This window comes from Symphalangus syndactylus, chromosome X (assembly GCF_028878055.3).
Source record: "Symphalangus syndactylus isolate Jambi chromosome X, NHGRI_mSymSyn1-v2.1_pri, whole genome shotgun sequence".
Classification (NCBI taxonomy): domain Eukaryota; kingdom Metazoa; phylum Chordata; class Mammalia; order Primates; family Hylobatidae; genus Symphalangus; species Symphalangus syndactylus.
The window spans coordinates 81,997,312-82,017,765 of NC_072447.2; the positions used below are offsets into that span (position 1 = coordinate 81,997,312).

At 49.1% G+C, this 20,454-nt stretch overlaps 1 protein-coding gene across 1 annotated transcript in view; it reads left to right on the forward strand.

Annotated features, from left to right (window-relative positions):
• Positions 1–14,139, forward strand: part of SLC16A2 (solute carrier family 16 member 2) — a 116,541-nt gene extending 102,402 nt beyond the window's left edge. Inside the window, exons 2-6 of the mRNA XM_055268400.2 lie at positions 1,192–1,336; positions 4,554–5,004; positions 5,945–6,088; positions 9,411–9,639; positions 11,550–14,139. Of these exons, the coding sequence (XP_055124375.1) occupies positions 1,192–1,336; positions 4,554–5,004; positions 5,945–6,088; positions 9,411–9,639; positions 11,550–11,770 (1,190 nt within the window). The 3' untranslated portion in view covers positions 11,771–14,139. The remainder of the gene's footprint in view (positions 1–1,191; positions 1,337–4,553; positions 5,005–5,944; positions 6,089–9,410; positions 9,640–11,549) is intronic.
• The last annotated feature ends 6,315 nt before the right edge of the window (positions 14,140–20,454 follow it).

The window sequence follows — 20,454 nt, forward strand, 5'->3', positions numbered from 1 at the left end:
AGATGAGAAAACTGAGGATTAGAGAAATGCTGTGTGACTTCTCAAGATCTCACAGCTGATAGGAGATGAAATGGCAAGGTAAGAGGTGAAATTGTGATAAAAAGTTAAGATCTCCTGCTGTCCCAGGCTAGTACTTTTGAAGCCAGGCAGAGAGGGCTCAGGGTAGGGCTCCAACAAAGTAAAGATTCCCAATAGGGAGCTGAGCAACATATTTGGTACTGAGGTAAGAGACACAGCCAGTTGACCAGCCCCAGACTGAGCTCCTTTGGCCCATTGGGGCTCCACAGTTGGAGAGAGCCAGAAGTTGGCCCAGTGCCTAGCTCATGTGTCACTCAGTGAATGCTCTTTGATGATGATGATGAAGAGTTGGAAGTGTTCAAAGGAGAGTTCTGAAATTAATTTCAGAGTTAGAAATTAAAGCTAAGAGGAAAAGTTAAGGGAACTAAGATTATTTGGCGGAGAAAAGAGAGGCTCAAGATGAAACTTGATAACAGCCTTCAGACGAAATAAAAAAAAAAGCTTGAACTTTCCTTCTGAGGGCTGAGCAAAGGGAAACAGACTGGAAGAATCTAAGTAAAAGGGCAAGTTCCTTCCTCCTTAGTGAGGATTGTTATAGACACTTAAGAGCCTTTAGAAACAGGATAATATCTTCTTGAGTTTGAAATCAGGAATTTGCCAAACATGGGCTCTGATGATGGATTTCACCATGAGGGTTACATGACTCTCTTGCACAGTGTCCTTAGAAATCTTTAGGTGGCACATGAACCTGCCTTGTATCCTAGTACAATTCCAGGAGGGTTTTGTCTGTGGCCTTCTCTGCTCCTTAGTCTTATCATCGTCACAGGGTTGTTCTAATGCTGGAGACAAGCCTGACCTTAGCTCCTGAAAGCTTAACCCCGATGTTTTTTGCCCCTGAAGCCAGTGGCTTAGAACCTAAGGCTATAGATCTGGCTTAGCATCCCTGGAAAGGCCTGAAATATTGACTAGTCCAAATCTTACCCCAGTGATAGAATCCCGTTTTATATCTAGTCTCTTCTTGCAAAACTCTCTGATCATCAGGGACTAGCAAGCTGGCAATGCAGACTAATGCAATGCCCCCTGTGAAAGGCCAGAGAAGAAGAGCTGAGATGCCAGCAGTACCACCAGGCACTACACTAAGCTAAAGTGTCTTTGCACATGTTTTCTCTGCAGCATGGGTAGGAGCCCTCGCGATGGGTATGATCTTCTTCTGTTCTCCCATTGTGAGTATATTCACTGACCGTTTGGGCTGCCGAATCACAGCAACCGCGGGGGCTGCGGTTGCTTTCATTGGCCTCCATACCAGCTCCTTCACCAGGTAAGGCTAAGAGTTGGTGGTTATTTCCCCAAGGCTGAGGGTTGGCTTTTTTCTGGGCTTTAGCTAGGTTACTTTTCTCACTGCAGAATCCCCTGTGGCTATGGCCCTGTAGCGCCCTTAAAGATCCTGCACCCTGGATTCTGAATCCAGTGAACTCATCTAGGTAGGGTCCCCAGGACACATTGGTGGGGACTATCCCCAGAGAGGACCCAAGAGTTCCAAAGTGGTAGGAGTGCTCTAAGCCTGGTAGTTCATAGAGCTGGGCCCAAGTCCAGTTTTGGCCACTGAATGGCAATAGAACAATTGATGAGTACCATTGCTCTCTCTGTGCCTCAATTTCTATATCTGTAACATGAGGGCATTTGACCATGTGGTCTTTTTACATCTCTTTCAACTCTGCTATTCGATTCCCCTTCAGTGTGCCACACATCTCACAACCTCACTTTCCATCCCAAGATTGAGCTTTTCAAGTGAGTCCATGTGAACACCTAGCACAGGATTCCCAAAGGAATCTTATGCTGAAAAAGAGGTCAGCTGAGCCCAAGGATGTTTAGCATTTCTGACTCTTTTCCAGATAGCTCAAGCTGCTGACATATGGATGATTTGGGACAGATAATGATTTACATCACGGGCATCAGAAGGATGATTAGCAATATCCCTTACTGAGATACAAACCCAGAACCCAGCTACCCAGCTAGGCCTGGGCTAAACTGAAACCCTAGTCCCACTGGTTCCACTGGCAGAACTTGGCAGTGTCAGGCAAGAAGCAGGCTCTAGGTTCATTTTCTGCTTTCTTTTCTGCCAGCCCTGCAGAAGAATGTGTGTAGGGTAAGGGAGAATAAATACCCTATACCACAGCCTGAGGAATATGGAATTCCTAAAGAACTCTGTTGACTTTCTGCCAAAGACACTTTGGAAGTTATGGTACCTCCTACTTCCAATCTGCTTGGGCCGATGTAGGGGAATGCCAGCTTGGAAACATGGAAATGAGAAATGGCCGTGGTGACATGTCTGGGATGAGGTCACAGCTAACATGTCAGAGACTTGCTTTCTGAGCTTAGTTACCCAGAAAAGCGTCATGGCTCTCTAGGCCTAAGTTTCCACTCACAGTAGAGAATGATAATTGTATTTTGCCTTAACTGGGCCCTGTGAGGTAAGCCGGCTTTCTTTATGACTTGAGCATTTCCAGCTGCCCAGCCTACCCTACAGCAGAGCTTGGATTTGGCTTGCAGTCATTTCTTGGCTTCGTCCCGTCCAACTGGGACAGAGAAGGGAAAAACCGTGTCCTGCCTGGAAACCACTCAGCACTCCCAGGGCAGCAGCTCCAAACCTTTTCAGAACCCCTCCGGTGGTCAGCCTCATTTGCCCCCAGCAAGCTGGTGCCTGGCTCCTTGTGGGGAGGAGCTAGGCTTCAAAAGCAGCTCCAGTCTCAGCACTATACAGCAAAAGTCTGTTTTTTAAGACCAAGCAGAGCAAAGTGTAAACGAATTAGCAACATGTGGATCCCATTTCCCTTCCAATCCACATGGGCTCAATTACAGGAGGGGAAGGAGCTCAGATGTGGTGTTTTCTTCTGGCACGCTTCTGTAGGCACATTGGAGTAGGCGTTCTGTTCTCTAGCCCCTAACCTTCTTCTCTACCCGCTTTGTTCTTTCTGTAAGAGGATCTTCAGAGCCAAAAAACTTCCTGGATGGCTTCACATCCAGTGGAAAAATGGTTCTGCTCATGGCTAGAGCTGCAAATCATCCTTCCTGTTGTCTCAATCAGGGCCCTGAGTTCCTCCGAATGACATGGAATGGGGCAGGATGCAGGCAGGGCTGGTGGGGCTTTGGAAAACCCAAACAGTGGGCCTCCAGTCCTGGGGCCCAGCTAGAAGTAGATCCACCACACAGCACCCTAAACCAAATCCTATGTTTTCCCCCCACTGGCCCCTTCCCTGAAGGTCTAACACAAGGCCCCTTGGATAAGGCCCCCAAGCCAGGCCAATCCCATAGGGTACCTAGAATCTAATGGGCACAGGCCCAAAGGAACCTGACAGAAGAGGAGCAGTTGGCTTAGCTATGTGTTCCAAGCAGAGACAACCCTTTCAAAACCAAATCCTTGCTCACGTCCAGTGAATACCAGCAGATGGAAAGCAATAGTGATGACAGCTATCTTAGAATCATGCACCACATCTTCTCTGCAGCTTAGGCCCAGTCCTTTAGTATGAGGACTGGGTCTATCTCCAGAGAAGAACTGCCTGACCAAGAAGAGTATTAGGTAATTTAGTGGCCAGATAAGAACTATTGCAAAATATATTGAGGCATCAAAAAGAAAACAAAATTCTTTACTAGGTTGTGCCAATATTATCTGGGGGCATATGGCTGGCCAAGCTGACCTACCTATTGCCTTTCCCCTTCTGACCCTTTATGTTACAGAGGCTTATGGCCACAGCAGGGCCTATGAGTTTTAAGTCAGGACCTGTCTTACTTGGCCAGGCCCACAAATTCTTTGAGGCTCCACTTCCTGTCAAGGAGCCAGGCACTCTAGGGAACAAATCTATACCATATCCAGAAACAGAGGCAGGACTCTAAAAGTTAAAGAGACTCCTTACCTAATGATCCCCACTGAGATCATCCAGGGCCTAGTGTAAAGGGACTTGGGATATGTGGACCTTGGGCAGGGTTGGGGAGGGCATATGTCTCAGAAGATCATCAGCCATTCTCTGAAATATTAATGGCCTTAGCATGGAGAAAGACACTGAAGAGTCCCATGGAAGGTTTCAATCTTCCAGGATTTTGACTTCTTGCAGACCTTTGTTGCTACCTGGGATAAAAGCTTTGGCCACCACCAATAGTAAGGTGAGACTATTCTCTCTAAGACAATGACTCCCTGTAGCCCCTCATCCAGCTTTTACATGGGCTAGTTCTGGCTTTCCTTTGAACAGTCCTCTTTAATGGGGTGCTATGAGTCATGCTAGAGTCACACAGACCTGGATTCAAGTCCAAGTTTTGCTGATTCCCAGTTATGTTACCTTGGGCTAATTATTTTATCTCGCTGAGCCTCTGCTTCCCCATCTGCAACACAGGGATCAGAAGGCCCTCTTCTTTGTCTGTTCTGAGGGTCAGTGGCAAGTGGGTTAAGGGTGGAGGAATGGAAGTCTCAGGAAGCTGACAGGGGAGGGCAGGTAGATTGCTGGTCAGGCTGCTGAGGACAGCTCTTGGTGTTTCTCCCACAGCTCCCTAAGCCTGCGCTACTTCACCTACGGGATTCTCTTTGGTTGTGGCTGTTCCTTCGCCTTTCAGCCATCCCTCGTCATCCTGGGCCACTACTTTCAACGCCGCCTGGGTCTGGCCAATGGTGTGGTGTCTGCTGGGAGTAGCATTTTCTCCATGTCCTTCCCCTTCCTCATCAGAATGCTGGGGGATAAGATCAAGCTGGCCCAAACCTTCCAGGTGCTGAGTACCTTCATGTTTGTTCTTATGCTGCTTTCACTCACCTACCGGCCCCTCCTGCCCAGCTCCCAGGACACCCCAAGCAAGAGAGGTGTCCGCACCCTGCACCAGCGCTTTCTGGCTCAGCTCAGGAAGTACTTCAACATGCGAGTGTTCCGCCAACGCACTTACCGCATCTGGGCCTTCGGGATTGCTGCTGCTGCCCTTGGCTACTTTGTTCCCTATGTACACCTGGTGAGGAATACCAGGGTGGGCCCACCCCACCTGGCCCCAAGAAGCTACCCTCAACCTGCCTAGATTCCAGAGGGTGGGGGTGGGAGACACTGAAACGGCAGAGCTGGGACCTTTGGGAAAAGAAACAAAATATTGGTTGGAGAGATCCAGAGAGGGAAAAAGAGAGAGGTTGAGGGAAGACCTTAGTGGAAAATGGAGGCAATTCCACAGGGGGAAGCCCATGGACCATGGCTTCTCCCACAGTAAAAATTTAGATAGATTTTGAGGAGATACGCATTGCCAGGATGCAGGAGACTGGCCCAGGTGACCCAAGACAGGATTCTGTGGAATGCTGGTCTTTGTGCTCAAATGATTTTGTTTAGGAAGTAACATATACTGGATCTCTCTAGCTTCATAATGTGTAGTAATCTCTTAAAGGGACTAAAAAAATTTGTAGGAAAGAAACCCATTCAGCTTTGTTTAACTCACCATCCACCAAACTTATGCAACTACAGAACTGTTGGTTGTAGTCCAGCTGTTATCCTCCACAGGCTTCATGTTTCCTAAAACACACTTTGGAAGAGTTGCCTGGAAGTTGGTGGATTCTTCTCCCCTGGTGATTTGATGTTGCCCTAGGCTGTCAGTTTGGGGTAAGGGAATGGCGAGATTGTAGAGAAACCCTTGGATTTTCTCAATCATTTAGGCTATTTTCTGTCCTGCTGGGGCTTAGAAGGGGCGTGGAGGTACCCACCCTCCTTAGCTGTTGCTCAGAAGTCCAGAATCCAGAGAGCCAAGGGATAAGCAGCCAGAGAGCTTGTCATGGAGGTAGGGCTACAGGAGAGGGGGTTTCTGTCCTGATCCAGGAAAGTAAGCGGTAGAGGATTCTGGATATGCCTACAGTTAACCAATCAGCTCCTCTTTCTCCTCCTGTTTCTGGGGATCCTTGTGCTATGCTTTTCAGATGAAGTATGTGGAAGAGGAGTTCTCAGAAATCAAGGAGACCTGGGTGCTCTTGGTGTGTATTGGGGCTACCTCAGGCCTTGGGCGTCTTGTGTCAGGCCACATCAGTGACTCCATCCCTGGACTTAAGAAGATCTACTTGCAGGTGAGTGTGACCACTTGTCCACTGTGGGGAGAAACAGCCTGCCACAAATGCAAGGTTATCTGCAGCCTTTGGGATAGAATGGTAGCTTGTTGTGTAGCATGGGAAAGTCAATCAAATTCTCTGAGCCTCCGTTTCACCTGCTTTTAAACAAAGAAAATCATCCTTTTTCTGCCTCTTTTACCAAGACTGAGTGAGGATTCTGTGAGAGCAGTGTATATGGAACCTACTAGAACACGTGTAAAGGAAGATTTTATTAATAATGGCTCTCCACGCTCCAAGGCTATTTTCTGTGTGAACTAGGCTCTGGTCTGGTCTGAATACAGGCCACTGTTCAGGCTATCAGTCTTTATCTACCTGGCAGTAGTATGGCCTTTCTTACCTGACTTATGATCCTGCAGGTGGGTTTATGAAGAGGTACCCAAGTGCAGAACCCTGTGAAGGGGCAAAGATAGCCCCCAAAATCAAGTAGTCACAAATAATTCATCAGGAAGGTGATTGAGTTCTGACTCATTTATCTCCTGGGAAAGCCCTAAAAGCACTTGCAAGGGGCCCTGGCTACACTTACAGTGGTGATTCTTCTGTCTCTGATAGCCCCAAGCTCTCTCCTAAGTACCCTCAAATATCTTGGATGGAAATATGATTAACTTTTCCTTAACTTTTTTGGTGTTAGATTGCAAGAGTTGGTGAATCTGCTTTGTCAGAGGCAGGGTTGCTTTTAAGGTCCATCCAATCCAACCTCATTACAGTGGTGGAGAAATAGAGGGAAACGCTCACACAGACAGTAGTAGCAGAGCTGAACTCCTATGCAACACACTTCTCATATTCTACCTTGCCCTAAGTGATGGCAGAGCCAAGTCTCAGAGATGATAAGTGACTTGACCAAGGTCAAATCAAGAGATAATCTTGTGATTGAGATAAACCAATTGAGATTTTGAATTCCTGTGCAAATATCAGCAAGTGCTTTATCTGGGTGGCTATTTGCATAGGAGTATGTGTGGCTTTCCCAGCCTCACCCACATGACACCCCTGTGAGTCTTCCCTGCCAGTATTAGCAGCTCCAAGATGCCAAAGAGTTCTGGAAATCAGGGTAATCTGGCATTGGGCCAGGGCTTTATCTTGAGAAGAGGCAGCAGCCCCTGCCTAGTCGTATAACTCATGTGATTCTTATTACAGTCCCTAGGAGAAAGGTAGAGCCTGAGCAGCTTTTGCTTTCTGTTACACAGTGGGAGTCCAAGGGACAGGGAGGCATTAGCCAGTTAGAGGCCAAGATAGGCTTAGGACCCAGTGCCTCTGCTGACCACCCACCCACTGCTCCTGCCCCTTTTCCTTACTCTTACTTCACCGTTTTACCACTTAGAATAATATAAAATAATCTCAGAACATTATAGCTGAAACATATCTTCGTCAACTAGTAGTTCAACTTCCTCATTTTACAAGTTGAGTGTCTTGGGCCAAGAGCACAAGACAATGGGTGAACTTCTTTCTTTTGAGTTTGTTAAGATACTCTATCACAGGAATTTGCCCCCCTTTCTCCCTGCATGTAATGAAAGAGTACAGGCCTGGGGGAGGAAAGGAGTGTACACACCTTCAGGTTCTGAAGAGCTATCCACTAGACTCTGTGGCTCCTACTCTTGGTAAAGACAAGCACATGTCTCTGGCATCAAACCCCTGGACAGTCTGCTGGAAAGGAAATAGCGACAGGCTGCAGGACAGCCTCACTTTGTGCCAGTTCTTGAGACCTGTTTCTCACGTCCAAGAGGGATTTTAAATTTCTAAATCTTGAGGCCTGTTTCTCATGTCCAAGAGGGATTTTAAATTTCTGAACCTTGGCAAAGCCTCATGGAGGATGTTTAACAGACAGCTAGATACAATAGGTAATACTTAGACCTGATTAAAATCAGTTAATAGGGTCCTTTGTGTTATATAATGGTATTAACTTTTAATTTCCATAATGGACTTTGTTGATAGGTGTGTCTGGTTTTATCTTATAGTTGTGTTTGAATCTCCTAGAGGAGAAGCTCAGGTACTGGGGTTCTTATTCCTAGCTTCTGCCTAGCTACCTCAAAACTGCCTGGGCAAAGTTCAAAGTCTCCCAACAAAAAGATGTCCTCAGATGGCATTATCCTCTCCAAAAATCAACTGATCAACCTAAAAAACTCACTGCCAGCAACAACACAGAAAATCTTTAGGGCACCAAATAGCCTTGACCCCCACTCCTTCCGTGTGTTCCTGGCTAAGTTGGCTTGCTTGTGTGAACTATTGGAAAATCCTTGGGCCTATTAAGGCCTTGATAAAGAGATCAGATCTTAGCCCTGACCCTGGGATGACCTGGCTCTGACCTGGCTCTACTGGCTGCAGGGGGTTGGCAGCAGCAGGATGGGGGCAGGGTTCCTTTCTCCGCCTGAAGCCCAGGTCTTCAGTCTCGCTGGCCAACACGGGTTGCAAATGAAGACCAGCTGTGTTTGCAGCAGCCCTTTTCTCTGTGGAGAAGGGAAAAAAAAAACAACCTCTGGAAAGGCAGTTTCTTCATTTTGTAGTCATTTTGCTTAGCCCAAAGAAAGCCCAGTGGCTAGTCAGTGTTCCTGGGATGGCTTCATTCTCCCTAGACACACACCTTCCCAGTGGCTTGGTTCCCCTGAAAGGCTCCTTTGTTGCCTTCTCAGGGTGTCCAGCCAAGCCCAGAGGCCCCCAGAGCCATGTGTCTGAGATGTCTGAGATAGGCAGTGCAGTCCATGTCCTAAAGCATAGGAACCTGCGTGAACGTCCCAGTGGTTTCCTTTATGCCAAGGTATTTTATAAAATCAGCCCCCACAAAAATGGGCACTGGCTCCTTCCCCATTTCAAGAAGCTATGCCTTCCACTTACAACCCCATCTGATCATCATGCAAGCCATCCTCATGTCCTCCCTTTCCTCTTTCCATATTTTACTTGGATCTGAGAACACCAGTATGGCCTGATCCCAGACCCTGATCCCTGGGTTAGCCAAATACAGGCTCAGGAAGCAGAAACAACAATTCCTTTTATCTTAGGGTCTAGTGCAAAGACAAACTTCTTGAGGCCAGGGGCCAAGTATCCCCCAACTTTCTTTTTTTAATCCCGACAGAATCACAGTTAAGTAGGGTCTTTCTTGGACTTTGAATCCCTCAGTGCAAGACTTATAAAGGGCCTAAACATTCAGTCCAACTGCTCTCTCTGTTGACACCTTCCCCCTCCCACCATCCCATTTTATAGATGGTAGAAATGAAGACTTGAGAAAGGAGATGTGATGCTATGTGGTCTTGGCTGGCCAGCACAACCTGACCTCAGGCCCTTGTTTCTCCAGGTCCTTTCCTTCCTGCTCCTGGGCCTGATGTCCATGATGATTCCCCTGTGCCGTGACTTCGGGGGCCTTATCGTCGTCTGTCTTTTCCTGGGCCTTTGCGATGGCTTCTTCATCACCATCATGGCCCCCATTGCATTTGAGCTGGTGGGCCCAATGCAGGCCTCACAGGCCATTGGCTACCTCCTGGGCATGATGGCCCTGCCAATGATTGCTGGGCCCCCCATTGCAGGTGAGGCTGATATTCCAGGGAGGGCATGAATCAGGGAGTCCTGTTTTCCCTGGGTATTGGCTCTCCGGAGCACCTCTCCTTGAGGCCCCTTTTCCTCTTATCGTCTATTTAAGCAGCTTTGTCAGAGTGCATGAAACCCCTTATCACTACTGGTGGAAGAGATTAAACACAGTACATATGCATGGATCCATTCTGTGGGATGGATTTTCCATGGCGGTATATCTGTTTCAATAGGATTTTATTTCAGACAGCATGGATCCTTCCAGGGGGGTGGAGAGAAAAATGAGTTTGGCCTTCCGACAATTCCACTGATCTAGTATCCTCTCACTCTCTCCACAGGCATGTGATTATTTGCAAGGTAGTTGGGTAGGAAGAGAAGAGAAAGCAGGCTCTAGTTTTATTAAAACCTAGGGACATCCTCCTCCTCCTCTGCTGGCTTCTGAACTGAGCCTGTAGAAGGTATTTGATTAAAGTTAACACCCCAGAATTAAGCCAGTGAGGCTCACCTTCAGCAGGAAAAGTGTTGACTTGCCATCTTTCAGCACTCCTGGTTTTCTCCCTCCATTTTCCCAGAAGGGCACTGTTGGTATCCCAGGGAACGAGGAACAGAAAACCAATGACAAGAGAACTCCATTTCTTTTCTTTTCCTTTTCTTTTTTTTTTTTTTGAGACAGAGTCTTGCTCTGTCGCCAGGCTGGAGTGCAGTGGTGCAATCTTGGCTATCTCAGCTCATTGCAACCTCTGCCTCCCGGGTTCAAACGATTCTCCTACCTCAGTCTCCCGGGTAGCTGGGAGTACAGGTGCGTGCCACCACACCCAGCTAATTTTTTGTATTTTTAGTAGAGACGGGGTTTCACTGTGTTAGTCAGGATGGTCTCGATCTCCTGACTTCGTGATCCTCCTGCCTCAGCCTCCCAAAGTGCTGGGATTACAGGCGTGAGCCACCGCACCTGGCAACTCCATTTCTTTTCTGTAGGATTTATTGCAAACATTGATTCATGCATTAGCTTCTCCTAGGCTGGTCAAATGGGTTAATTCAACAAATATTCTTCAAACACAAATTATGTGCAAGGTGATATGAGGGCACTGTGTGACAGTGGCAAAAGCTTTCACTCAGGCTTCTGGGCAACAGCCACACTACCCATTGGGGGAAGGGGGCCTCTACTCACCCCCTGATCCAAACAGTGCCCCAGAATCCACATTTCTTTCCAATTTGCTTAACTCCTGAGTAAGCAAAAGGCCAAGGGCCTTTTTGTCTTTCCTGAATACTGTTTCTGGGATCTGAGGTATGGTGAGGTACCACACATTAGCTTCTGGAAGTGAGTAGGGAAGGCCTTGCATCCCATGTCATACATATCCTTGGTTTGGCAGCTTGGAGAAACCCAGAGGGGACAACCATATATGTAACTGAAAGGAACATGTATAGCCTCTTGCTAGGACAAATGGAACTTCAGAGAAGGGTCACTTCAGAGAAAAGGAAAATAAAATCTCATCTGAAATGTACCACAGGAACCATTTGTGGGGGCCAGGGGCGGGGGTAGGAGGCTGGGAAATATCACTGTGGACCAAGACAACAGTTGGCCATCTTCCGCGGAGTTCTTTTAAACTAGGTTTCCTCCTAACTCCGTAACTAGGTGTGACTAGATCTTAGATTGATGAAAGTCATAAATGGAGAAACTTTAAGAGAAGCTTCATTAGCTTCTTTCATAATGAGCATTTGCTCAAGGGCCTGCAGCCCCAATGCCTTAGGGAGGAGTCATCTGCCCTTGAAGTTGAGGGAGCTCCTGAGTTAAGGCAATACACGCCAAGATTATCTGGATAGGCACTGTGATGGCCCCTAGGAGGGGCTGAGAGTACCTTTGGACAGTAGAGCAAAGCTGAGCTTGACTTGTCTCTCTTGACTGTTTCAGGCCTACTCCGCAACTGTTTTGGGGACTACCATGTGGCCTTCTACTTTGCCGGTGTGCCCCCCATCATCGGGGCTGTAATCCTCTTCTTCGTCCCTCTGATGCATCAAAGGATGTTCAAGAAAGAGCAGAGAGATTCCAGCAAGGATAAGATGTTGGCCCCTGACCCAGACCCCAATGGGGAGCTACTGCCGGGCTCCCCCAACCCTGAGGAACCAATCTAATGCCTTTCTTGCCATTGTGTGCCCTTTCCCAGCTCTTCCCCTTCATCCCACCCTGCTCAGCATTTACATTTTTGCCACCAGCACACTTGTTCCCAGACCCGCGCACACAGCATTTCAGCCACCTGACAATCTCCTTGGAGTCAAAGCTCCAGGTGTTCCAAACTCATTAACTAAATTCTCCCCAGAATGCCTTTAAATTTTCCAGGGCCTTTCTCCTCCCAGGATCTGGGAAAGCTTGGGATCACCCCCTGGCCTTTGGAACCTCTCCATATACTTTCTAAGCCCTGGGGGAGGAGGAGGATGGGACCTCCTGGTCCCAGCTTGTTAGTCACCCACTATAATCAACTGCCAAAGGTGCTACCGTGTCCCCAGGAGCCTAATAGGGTAGGCCCAAGTCTGTTTGCTGAGGAGGTCATTGCCATCCATATTTGGGAGCCACTGGGTGGAGGGGCTGGGAAGCAAAATGAGACAAGTAGCCTTGGTTAGCCTTAGAGTTGCTGATGGCTGTGGCTTCCCAAGAACTGGGTACAGGCAGTGCCCTTATCGTATGGTTGGTTAACAGACTGCTCCCCTCTTCCCTTCCTTCTTTTTTTCCTCTACTGACTTCTCTCCATACTCTTTTGCCTCTATTTCTCTGTATGACTGTCATAGACACATGGGTGCTTGGAGAAAGGAGGGACCCAGAATTTGGGCCAATTGACCTCACCTTGGCCCAGTCCACTCCTAACACTAGCATCAGTCCCACTCATCTCAGGCTGAGCCACATCTCACTTTTTGGCTCAAGCTATATAATCCTAGACTGGAAGAGTAGAATATCATATAGGGAAGAAACCTTAAACACCACAGTGTTCCATGTTCCAGTCACTGATTTTTACAAATTTTACAGTCCAAGGCATTAACCTCAAGGCCCTCCCAGCTCCCCATTCTTGTATACACATGGAAAAATGTGAAGAAACTCCTTTCATCTCAGCAGGCAGAGGAGGACTGATGACACAAGCTGCCATGGTGGGAGGAGGGGCAGTAGTTATTGATATGGTGGACCAGCCCCATCTCTCAGTTTTCATGACAGGTCTATATTTCTACCTGGGCCAGGCCAGGAAAGGGACTATTTAAGAAAAAAAAAAAAAAAACAATTCCCAGCATGGATCCCAAAAAGATACAGGCAGCAGTTGCACATAGGGTTGGACAATTTCTTTTGGGAAAGGGAAGCCATCCTAGCATTTACCACCCAATGTGTCTCCCATGCTGGGCATCCTAGGCCACTTTGCTTAGAGGGCATTAAAGGTGCCATGAAAGGTAGACTCTGAACCACTTTGATCCCTCTGAAGTAGGTGACTGATGCTTCCTTATGCCCAGGCTCTGGCAACAATCTTACTGAAGAACATTCCCAGTGCCCCTGGCTAGGGGCAGAGGGCACTGCCAGGCTGTGTTCAGTTAGCACAGCTCACCTCATTAGCTCAGCCTCTCTCCTCACTCTGCCTCTTTGTGTCTCTTTTTCCCCTCTCTGAGCCTTTGTCTATTGTGTTCCTGTCACCCACCCTTTCATCATCTTTTTGCCAGGCATTCCTGGCTGTCACTTGGAGCCAACAGTAACTTGCCACCCTAAGGCAGGGTCATCCCAGGGCCAGGAGGATGAGGTTGTCCTGAGGGGCTCCAAAGAAGACAATAGTTCCCACTCATGATTTTCCGTTACAAACAGGCAGCTGGGGCATGGTTGGCCTCTGATGATTTCATTCAAGGCCAAAGTCCTGAGCCCCCTCCGCTGGTCCCAGTCCAGCTCTTATCAACTCCCCAAAGGAAAACCCACTGGTTCTTAGCTCTGTGGGTAGGAAGGGGCCCTAGAAAGGGCCTAGTTACTATCCTGTCAGTTCTAACAGTAGTGGAACAGGAGAATCTGGGCCCTAGGAGCCCTGTAACTCCCAGGAGAGACCACTGAAAATACTGGAGCAAAAATGCCCCTGCTTCCATTCCTCCCTGCCTCACTCTCACCAAGTCACCAGAGGGTGGTTCTGTAGGACCTCTTTTGTTGCTTAAGATGCAGATAGCTCTTAAGAATCAGGCAGTCGCCCACTTCTCTCCAGATGAAGGGAAGACATTTATAGGTCCCAAATCTGCCCATTCAGATGTCACATAACATGGCGGGGTATCAATTTACTTCTTCCACACATGTGGTTGTGCACATGTGAGCTTGTGTGCTTTTGGAGAGAATGTTGATTGGCAAAAGCAGCACAGTATTAATATTTAGAGTAGGATGCAGCCTCTTATGCACCACAGTTAAATCTAGAATGAACAAAATTTCAGAGCTCAAGACATGGGACATTTAAATCCTCAAGGAGTTTGGAACAAAATAAACAGACCTAAAAATTTGGTTTCGGTATGTATGTTGCCTACAAGGGAGAAATAGTCTTAACCTGATTAATTGCAGAAAGTTTGACTTCAGAGCTGAAGTCTCATTTCAAATCAAATTTCTGCCAGGTTCTATGCTCTCTGTGAGAGCAGAAACTAGAAAAAGAGCTATATAGGGGTTTGGAGTTGGTCGACTATTTGAGATTGGATTTTTAAACAAGCTCTGAAGTGGAAAAGTGGTTACTTCACAAAATGAGAATGTGGTTACTTGCTGAGTTGGAATGGAGGCCCCACCAAGGCCACAGCCTTGCTACAAATGTGCCATACTGAAAACTGGCATTAACAATAATCCAATTCAGCTTTTCTTCTCTCTCCCTTATGTTATTTATGGGGAACCTAAAGGGACTTATATGGCTGGCTGACACAGCCTGGCAGTGACAGAGCCTGGAATTAAGGATGATGCAGGAGACAGACTTATAAGAATGACAAAGCTGAGAGTAACCTTAGAGTCTCCCTTGTCCATACTCTGCATTGAATTTAAGTGGAGAGACTGAGGCCTCGAGGTAGGAAGAGACTGCAGTAGGTTCACACAGTTCCTCGGTGACAGAGCAAGATGAGACTTGAACTCATGTCATTGACTTCCAGTACAGTTTACACCCCTGGTTTTACAGATGAAGAAACTGGCCCTAGGAGGGATAAATGACTTGCCCACTTCATTCAACAACTGTGTACCAAACCCATTTCCGTAAGTGTGTCAGCAGGACCAGCTCTGAGCAAAAATGAAAGTTTAGCAAAGTTTAACTTTTTAGCATACCCCATGTCTTCATGATTACTCTCACCCGCAACTGACACATACTTTTGGTATTCTGTCTCCCAGTCACTCCAGGCCTTCATGCAATCTTGGCTTGGAGACCTGGTTTCACCTACTGTCCCTCCACCCCCAGCAACTCAAGAGGTACAAAAGAAATCCATCTCCAAATGGCCACATACAGGGCAGGGCAGGGGCAAAAAGTGACTGGTTTCCGGTTGGAAGAAGGTGGTTTACCACCCAGCTCTTGGCTATTGTTTCTCCTCAGACTCAGTGTAGACACCCTCACGCTGGCTTCCTCATCTCCTCCCACTGAGGCTAATTACTCTGTCCCATTGCGGGGCCCCAGGCTCTCCCACCTAAGGTCTGCCCTGCTCCCCTAGCCCCTTCCCCAGCAGCCCCAAGGGCCCCGTCTGTTTGATCACTCAGGATTATTAGATTTCAAAGCTGTGGCATCCCATAATTTTTATGAGCATATGCTCTCCTCCAGGGCCTTTTCATGTCTGAAAAGGCGGCCAGCAGCTCCCTGCCACTTCTCCACAGTAGCAGTGCAGGCCAGCTGACAAGGATTACAAATCCCTAGTGTCTCATAGCTGGCGCCTAGATAGGGTGAGTGACGGGTAGAATAAGAGCCCTTGAAGCAAGTTCAGAAATTCTAATAAGCTGAAATGCAGCAGAGACTGCAGAGGCACAAGGAAAGGGATTAGATACCCAAATCCTGCAGGGGTTCAGTAGGCTGTGCTTCAAAGCCCCTTTGATTCCTGCCTTTCAGCTCTCTCTAGCGGTCACCAAGCGCAAAGTTCCATGCCTGGTTTTCAAGTCATTTAAGCAGTCTTTTCTAGAGACCTGCTGCGTGTCAGACACTCTGCTAGAATCTGGTAATTTCAGGAATGAAAGGAACATAAGTAGAAAAAAACTAGAAGAACACAAAGAGTTTGTACTACCTAACTTCCAAGATACCCTTTTCTTCTCTGGGCGCCAATGCCCGGGGAGTACCGACCTTAGCGCCAAAATTCGGTTCTCTCTGAGGCAGAGCAGGAGCCACCACGCCCCCAGTGAAATGGAGGCGGCAGGAATCCCACCCCCAACCCCTCTTCCTCTCCCCACGACTATCCTCCCGGGGGCGAGAGTCGCCCGGAAGAACTACCCGCGCCTCGGCGTTGGTTTCCTGCTGAGCCCCAGCCGGATAAAATTAGTCGATTGCTCACACTAACAAGTGTCAGAGTCCGCGTCCAGCTGAGGGGGTGGGGAGAGCAGCACTGCGCAGGGCCGCATTCCCGCCCGGGCCTGTCAGACCAGCGGACAGACAGCACCTGTCGTGGGCCTCCTCGTTCCCTCACTCCTGCCAGAGCCTGTGGCCCCGCCGCGGAGACCGGGAACTACATCTTTCCCCAACTCTCGTCCCCGCAGAGACCGCGCCGAGCCCACCTGCCAAATGTTAATACACTGGAATGCCAGGGGAGGAGAAAAGAAGGTTGCACTTCTACTCTCCTTTCCCACTACACACCCACCTCCACTGACCTCGCCACGACTGGGCCCTGGCATCCGGGCGTGGGGATGCTAATCGACAGTATTTCCCGCCAGGTCCCCATGCCCACTCCACACTCCGGGACTGCCTGGGGATGGATTTGGCCCTGGCGGTCGCTCCTGGTCCTGCCGCTGGCCTCTGGCCACCTTGGGCGGGGACGCGGAAAGTGGGGTTGGCTCCTCCCCCTCCGCGGGTCTCCATCCATTTCCCCATTTGGGAGGGGTAATAACCCGGGAGCCGCGCCACGGAAATGCATCTGCCCCTGCTATTCAGACGGGAATCCGCCCGCCCATGACAACCGCCCTTCCCGCCTAGGGAAAGGGGGCGGGAAGACCTAGCCTCGGGCCCTGCCAACTGCCAGCAAGCCAGACGGATAGACAGCAGCTGCCGCGTGTCCGAGCTCAGCTCCTCCTCGATCCCCCGCCCTCTACCTCCCTGCTCGCTCCACCGACACCAGGGGCCGTAGCGGCGACGGCGCCCCACCCCCAGCGCTCGGTGCGGAGCCCTCGAGGTGATCCGGGCTGGGCCTGTCGAGGATCCTTTACAAGCGGCGGCCCCCTATTCTCTCCCGACCGGCCTCGTCCCTAGCGTCCCAAGGGCGGGATCAGGCCGCTGCTAGCGAAAGACCCACATGAGCCCAGACTCGAGGCCCGCCAGGATGCGGAGACTGAGGGCGGGTTCGGCCGCCAGGAAGCGCTCCCGCCCGGGGCAGCCATCCTCCTCCGCCCTCGTCTGCAACCTCCAACCCCAGAGTGCCCTACGGGGCCTCCTCCTCCACACAGTGGGTCAGCCCAGTGGGGCAGATTTCTGCCAAAGACTTGGCCCACCCTTCAAGCGCCCCTTCCCCCAGTCTCCATAAAAACTCTTTCAGAACTCCGGGGAATCAACCATGCTGTTGGGAGCTCCCAGCTCAGGCCTACTCCCCTATCTCACAGTTCCCGATCACACAGGGGAGCAAGCGGGATTTTCTAGGCTTGAGAACCCTCCTCCAAGTCTGGACGGAGCCTCAAGAGTGGTGAGAAGGACCAGATTGACTTGAAGAGCCGCCCTCCTCAGTTTGCTCCTCTCCTGCACTCCTCTACCCTAGTCTCCACCGACCTGCTTCCTTCTGCGCTTGCCTAGTGGGGGGGGGGGGGGTGGTGAAGGAGGGGACAACTACCTTCACTTCTTCCCCCAACTTTCACATACACCCTCCGTCCCCTAAGGTGGAGTCTCCTGGGAAGCCGGCAGCCTCGCAGATCCTTCTGCCTTAAGGCCTTGCAAAGGCAGAGTTTCCTCCTGTCAGTCTGGGATCTTCCAGGTCCCTGCCGCATTTGCCACCTCCTCCCACACTCCTTTCATCCTTCCCCGCAGCATATCTGGACATAGACCACCCCTCGACCCCGCAAAAACAAAAGAAAACAAAAAAAACCTTGAGAAATCTCCAAACACCTGTGCGTGGACAAATTACAGTTCACAGTTGCTCCTATATCCCTCATCACAATTGGCCCTCCCCCCAACCATGGGAGGCAACTGCTCTTAAGCCTGGTTATAGTTGGGGGAATTGAGGCCCGGGGGGAACTGAATGTGGGTTTTGAACGCTTCTGCAAGGCCCTTTCCACTCTACTTCACAGAAAGTAGGGAAGTGAGCAAATCTCTCATTTTCCCTGACTTCAGAAAGCCTGCTTGCTGGCTCCTGGAGTCAGCACCTGCTCCTCCCTTGTCCATTCTATCCCCCAATGAAGGCACTATTCGGGAGTGGCACTACAGCCCCAAGATGGAGGCATGGAGGGCAGCAGAAGCCGAGCCACAGTCCTTGTGCACCCCCTGGACTCCCCCGAGGAGAGCATGTGGAAGAGGAAGTCTGCCTTTCTCTGGGAGTATGGGTCTTCTGGGTTCCTCTCCCCCTTAACATGGAGGAAAACCTCCAAAATGAGCTTGCTTGTGCTCCACTCCCTCAGTCCTTCTCTCATGACTCAATAAAATTATCATCACTGAGGGCTAATTTCCAGGGCTTTGCTTGATGCCCACAGGCCACCAAAGGAAGAATTCTTTGGGCTGGTTATTTGGGGACGGGGAGTGTGAGGAGCAGCTCCTGGGAGGCTCTGCTTTCATGAGAAAGGATTTGCGTGTCTAAGAGGTCAACACAGCTAGTCCAGGGCTTTCTCTCTTCCAGACTTCCAGCTCTGCATCAAGCTACAGAGAGGAAATGGCAAAGAGCAGCAAATATTATGCAAAAGGGTAAGGGAGCTCCCAAGATAGCCCGTGGGAAAAGAAAAGGGAAGAACATGTCTAAACCCCTGCCCACAGCTGGGCGTGGTGGCTCACGCCTGTAATCCCAGCACTTTGGGAGGCCGAGGCAGGCAGATCACCTGAGGTCGGGAGTTCGAGACCAGCCTGACCAACATGGAGAAACCCCGTCTCTACTAAAAATACAAAAAATAAATTAGCCGGGCATGGTGGCCCATGCCTGTAATCCGAGCTACCCAGGAGGCTGAGGCAGGAGAATCGCTTGAACCTGGGAGGCGGAGGTTGTGGTGAGCTGAGATCGCACCATTGCACTATAGCCTGGGCAACAAGAGCGAAACTCCGTCTCAAAAAATAAATAAATAAATAAACCCCTGCCCACACACCTCAGTGAGGTGGACTTGTTCTGTATATGCCTCCCAACTGTGGCCTTTACCCTCCACCTCAACTTGCCTGGTCCCAGTTGAGAGACTCCTCATATCCACAGGGGAGTTTGGTGTTTTCTAGCAGCCCCTACCCCTCAGTACCACATTTTCGGTGGTCTCTAACTCTCCAGATCCCAATAAGTTCTAGCCTAAGCCTTTCCTTCAGGGTGAATAGCTTCAAGCATCCAAGCCTGGCCCCTCCAAGATGAAGACTCACCTGTCATCCACAAATGGCTGGGCCTAGAAAACAGGAGGAGCCGTTTCAGGGAAAGTCAAGTACCATGCAAAGCTAGTTCCTTTTCGTAGTTCAGTAAATAGTTGTAACTGATGAAATCCGGAAACACTTTAAATATGTTGACAAAGCACAGGAGCTTCAAACCAACATACCTTATTTACCTTTTTCTATCCAACTGATTTCTTCACAGTTTTTGGTTAATATCCATATAATATGTTTGTTTCTTATATATTTTCTTCTACAAACCCTCAGAGGCTGCTAAATGTTTGAAAAACAATATAGGCTTTACCCCAATAAAATGAATTGGAAGAATTCCCAATATCATTGCTTTAGTTTGGGGTTTTGTTGTTGTTCCTATTCTGTTCAGCAAATGGAAACATGATGTTGAGTCTGAAACTTCCAGACAAAGCTGGGAGGCCCAGCAAAAAGAAAAACCAGATAAAGAAAGATGGAGATGAGGTCAGAGAAACAGGAACACAGGCATGACCACAAACCAGCAATGCATCAACTTTTGATCAAGGTCCTTTATGCAGTCTAAGGGTAGCAAAGGCACATTATAGAAAAGCCGTGGCTGGGCGTGGTGGCTCATGCCTGTAATCCCAGCACTTTGGGAGGCCAAGGCAGGCAGATCAATTGACGTCAGGAGTTCGAGACCAGTCTGGCCAACATGATGAAACCCTGTCTCTACTAAAAATACACAAATTAGCCAGGCATGATGGCTCGTGCCTGTAATCCTAGCTACTCACTAGGCTAAGGCAGGAGAATTGCTTGAACCCAGTAGGTGAGCCAAGATTGTGCCACTGTACTCCAGCCTGGGCAACAAAGCAAGACTCTGTCCCAAAAAAGAAAAAGAAAAAAGAAAAGCCTGGTCTGCTCACTACTCTATAACCTGCATAGTAAGAAGCTCAATAGGTGGTTGCCAGGGATTCCTTTCTGGAACTACCTTTTCTTTACATTTTCCTGGAAACATGACCTGCGTGACCCTGGTGATATCATTGCTGCTTCCCATGTAGTAAGTCTAATTTCCTAGACACTCCCAATGAAGGATCAATAGAAGGAGTTTATGTTCTGTTGTTTGTGGGATGAAGCAATCTCACCTAATCACCCTAAGCTCTT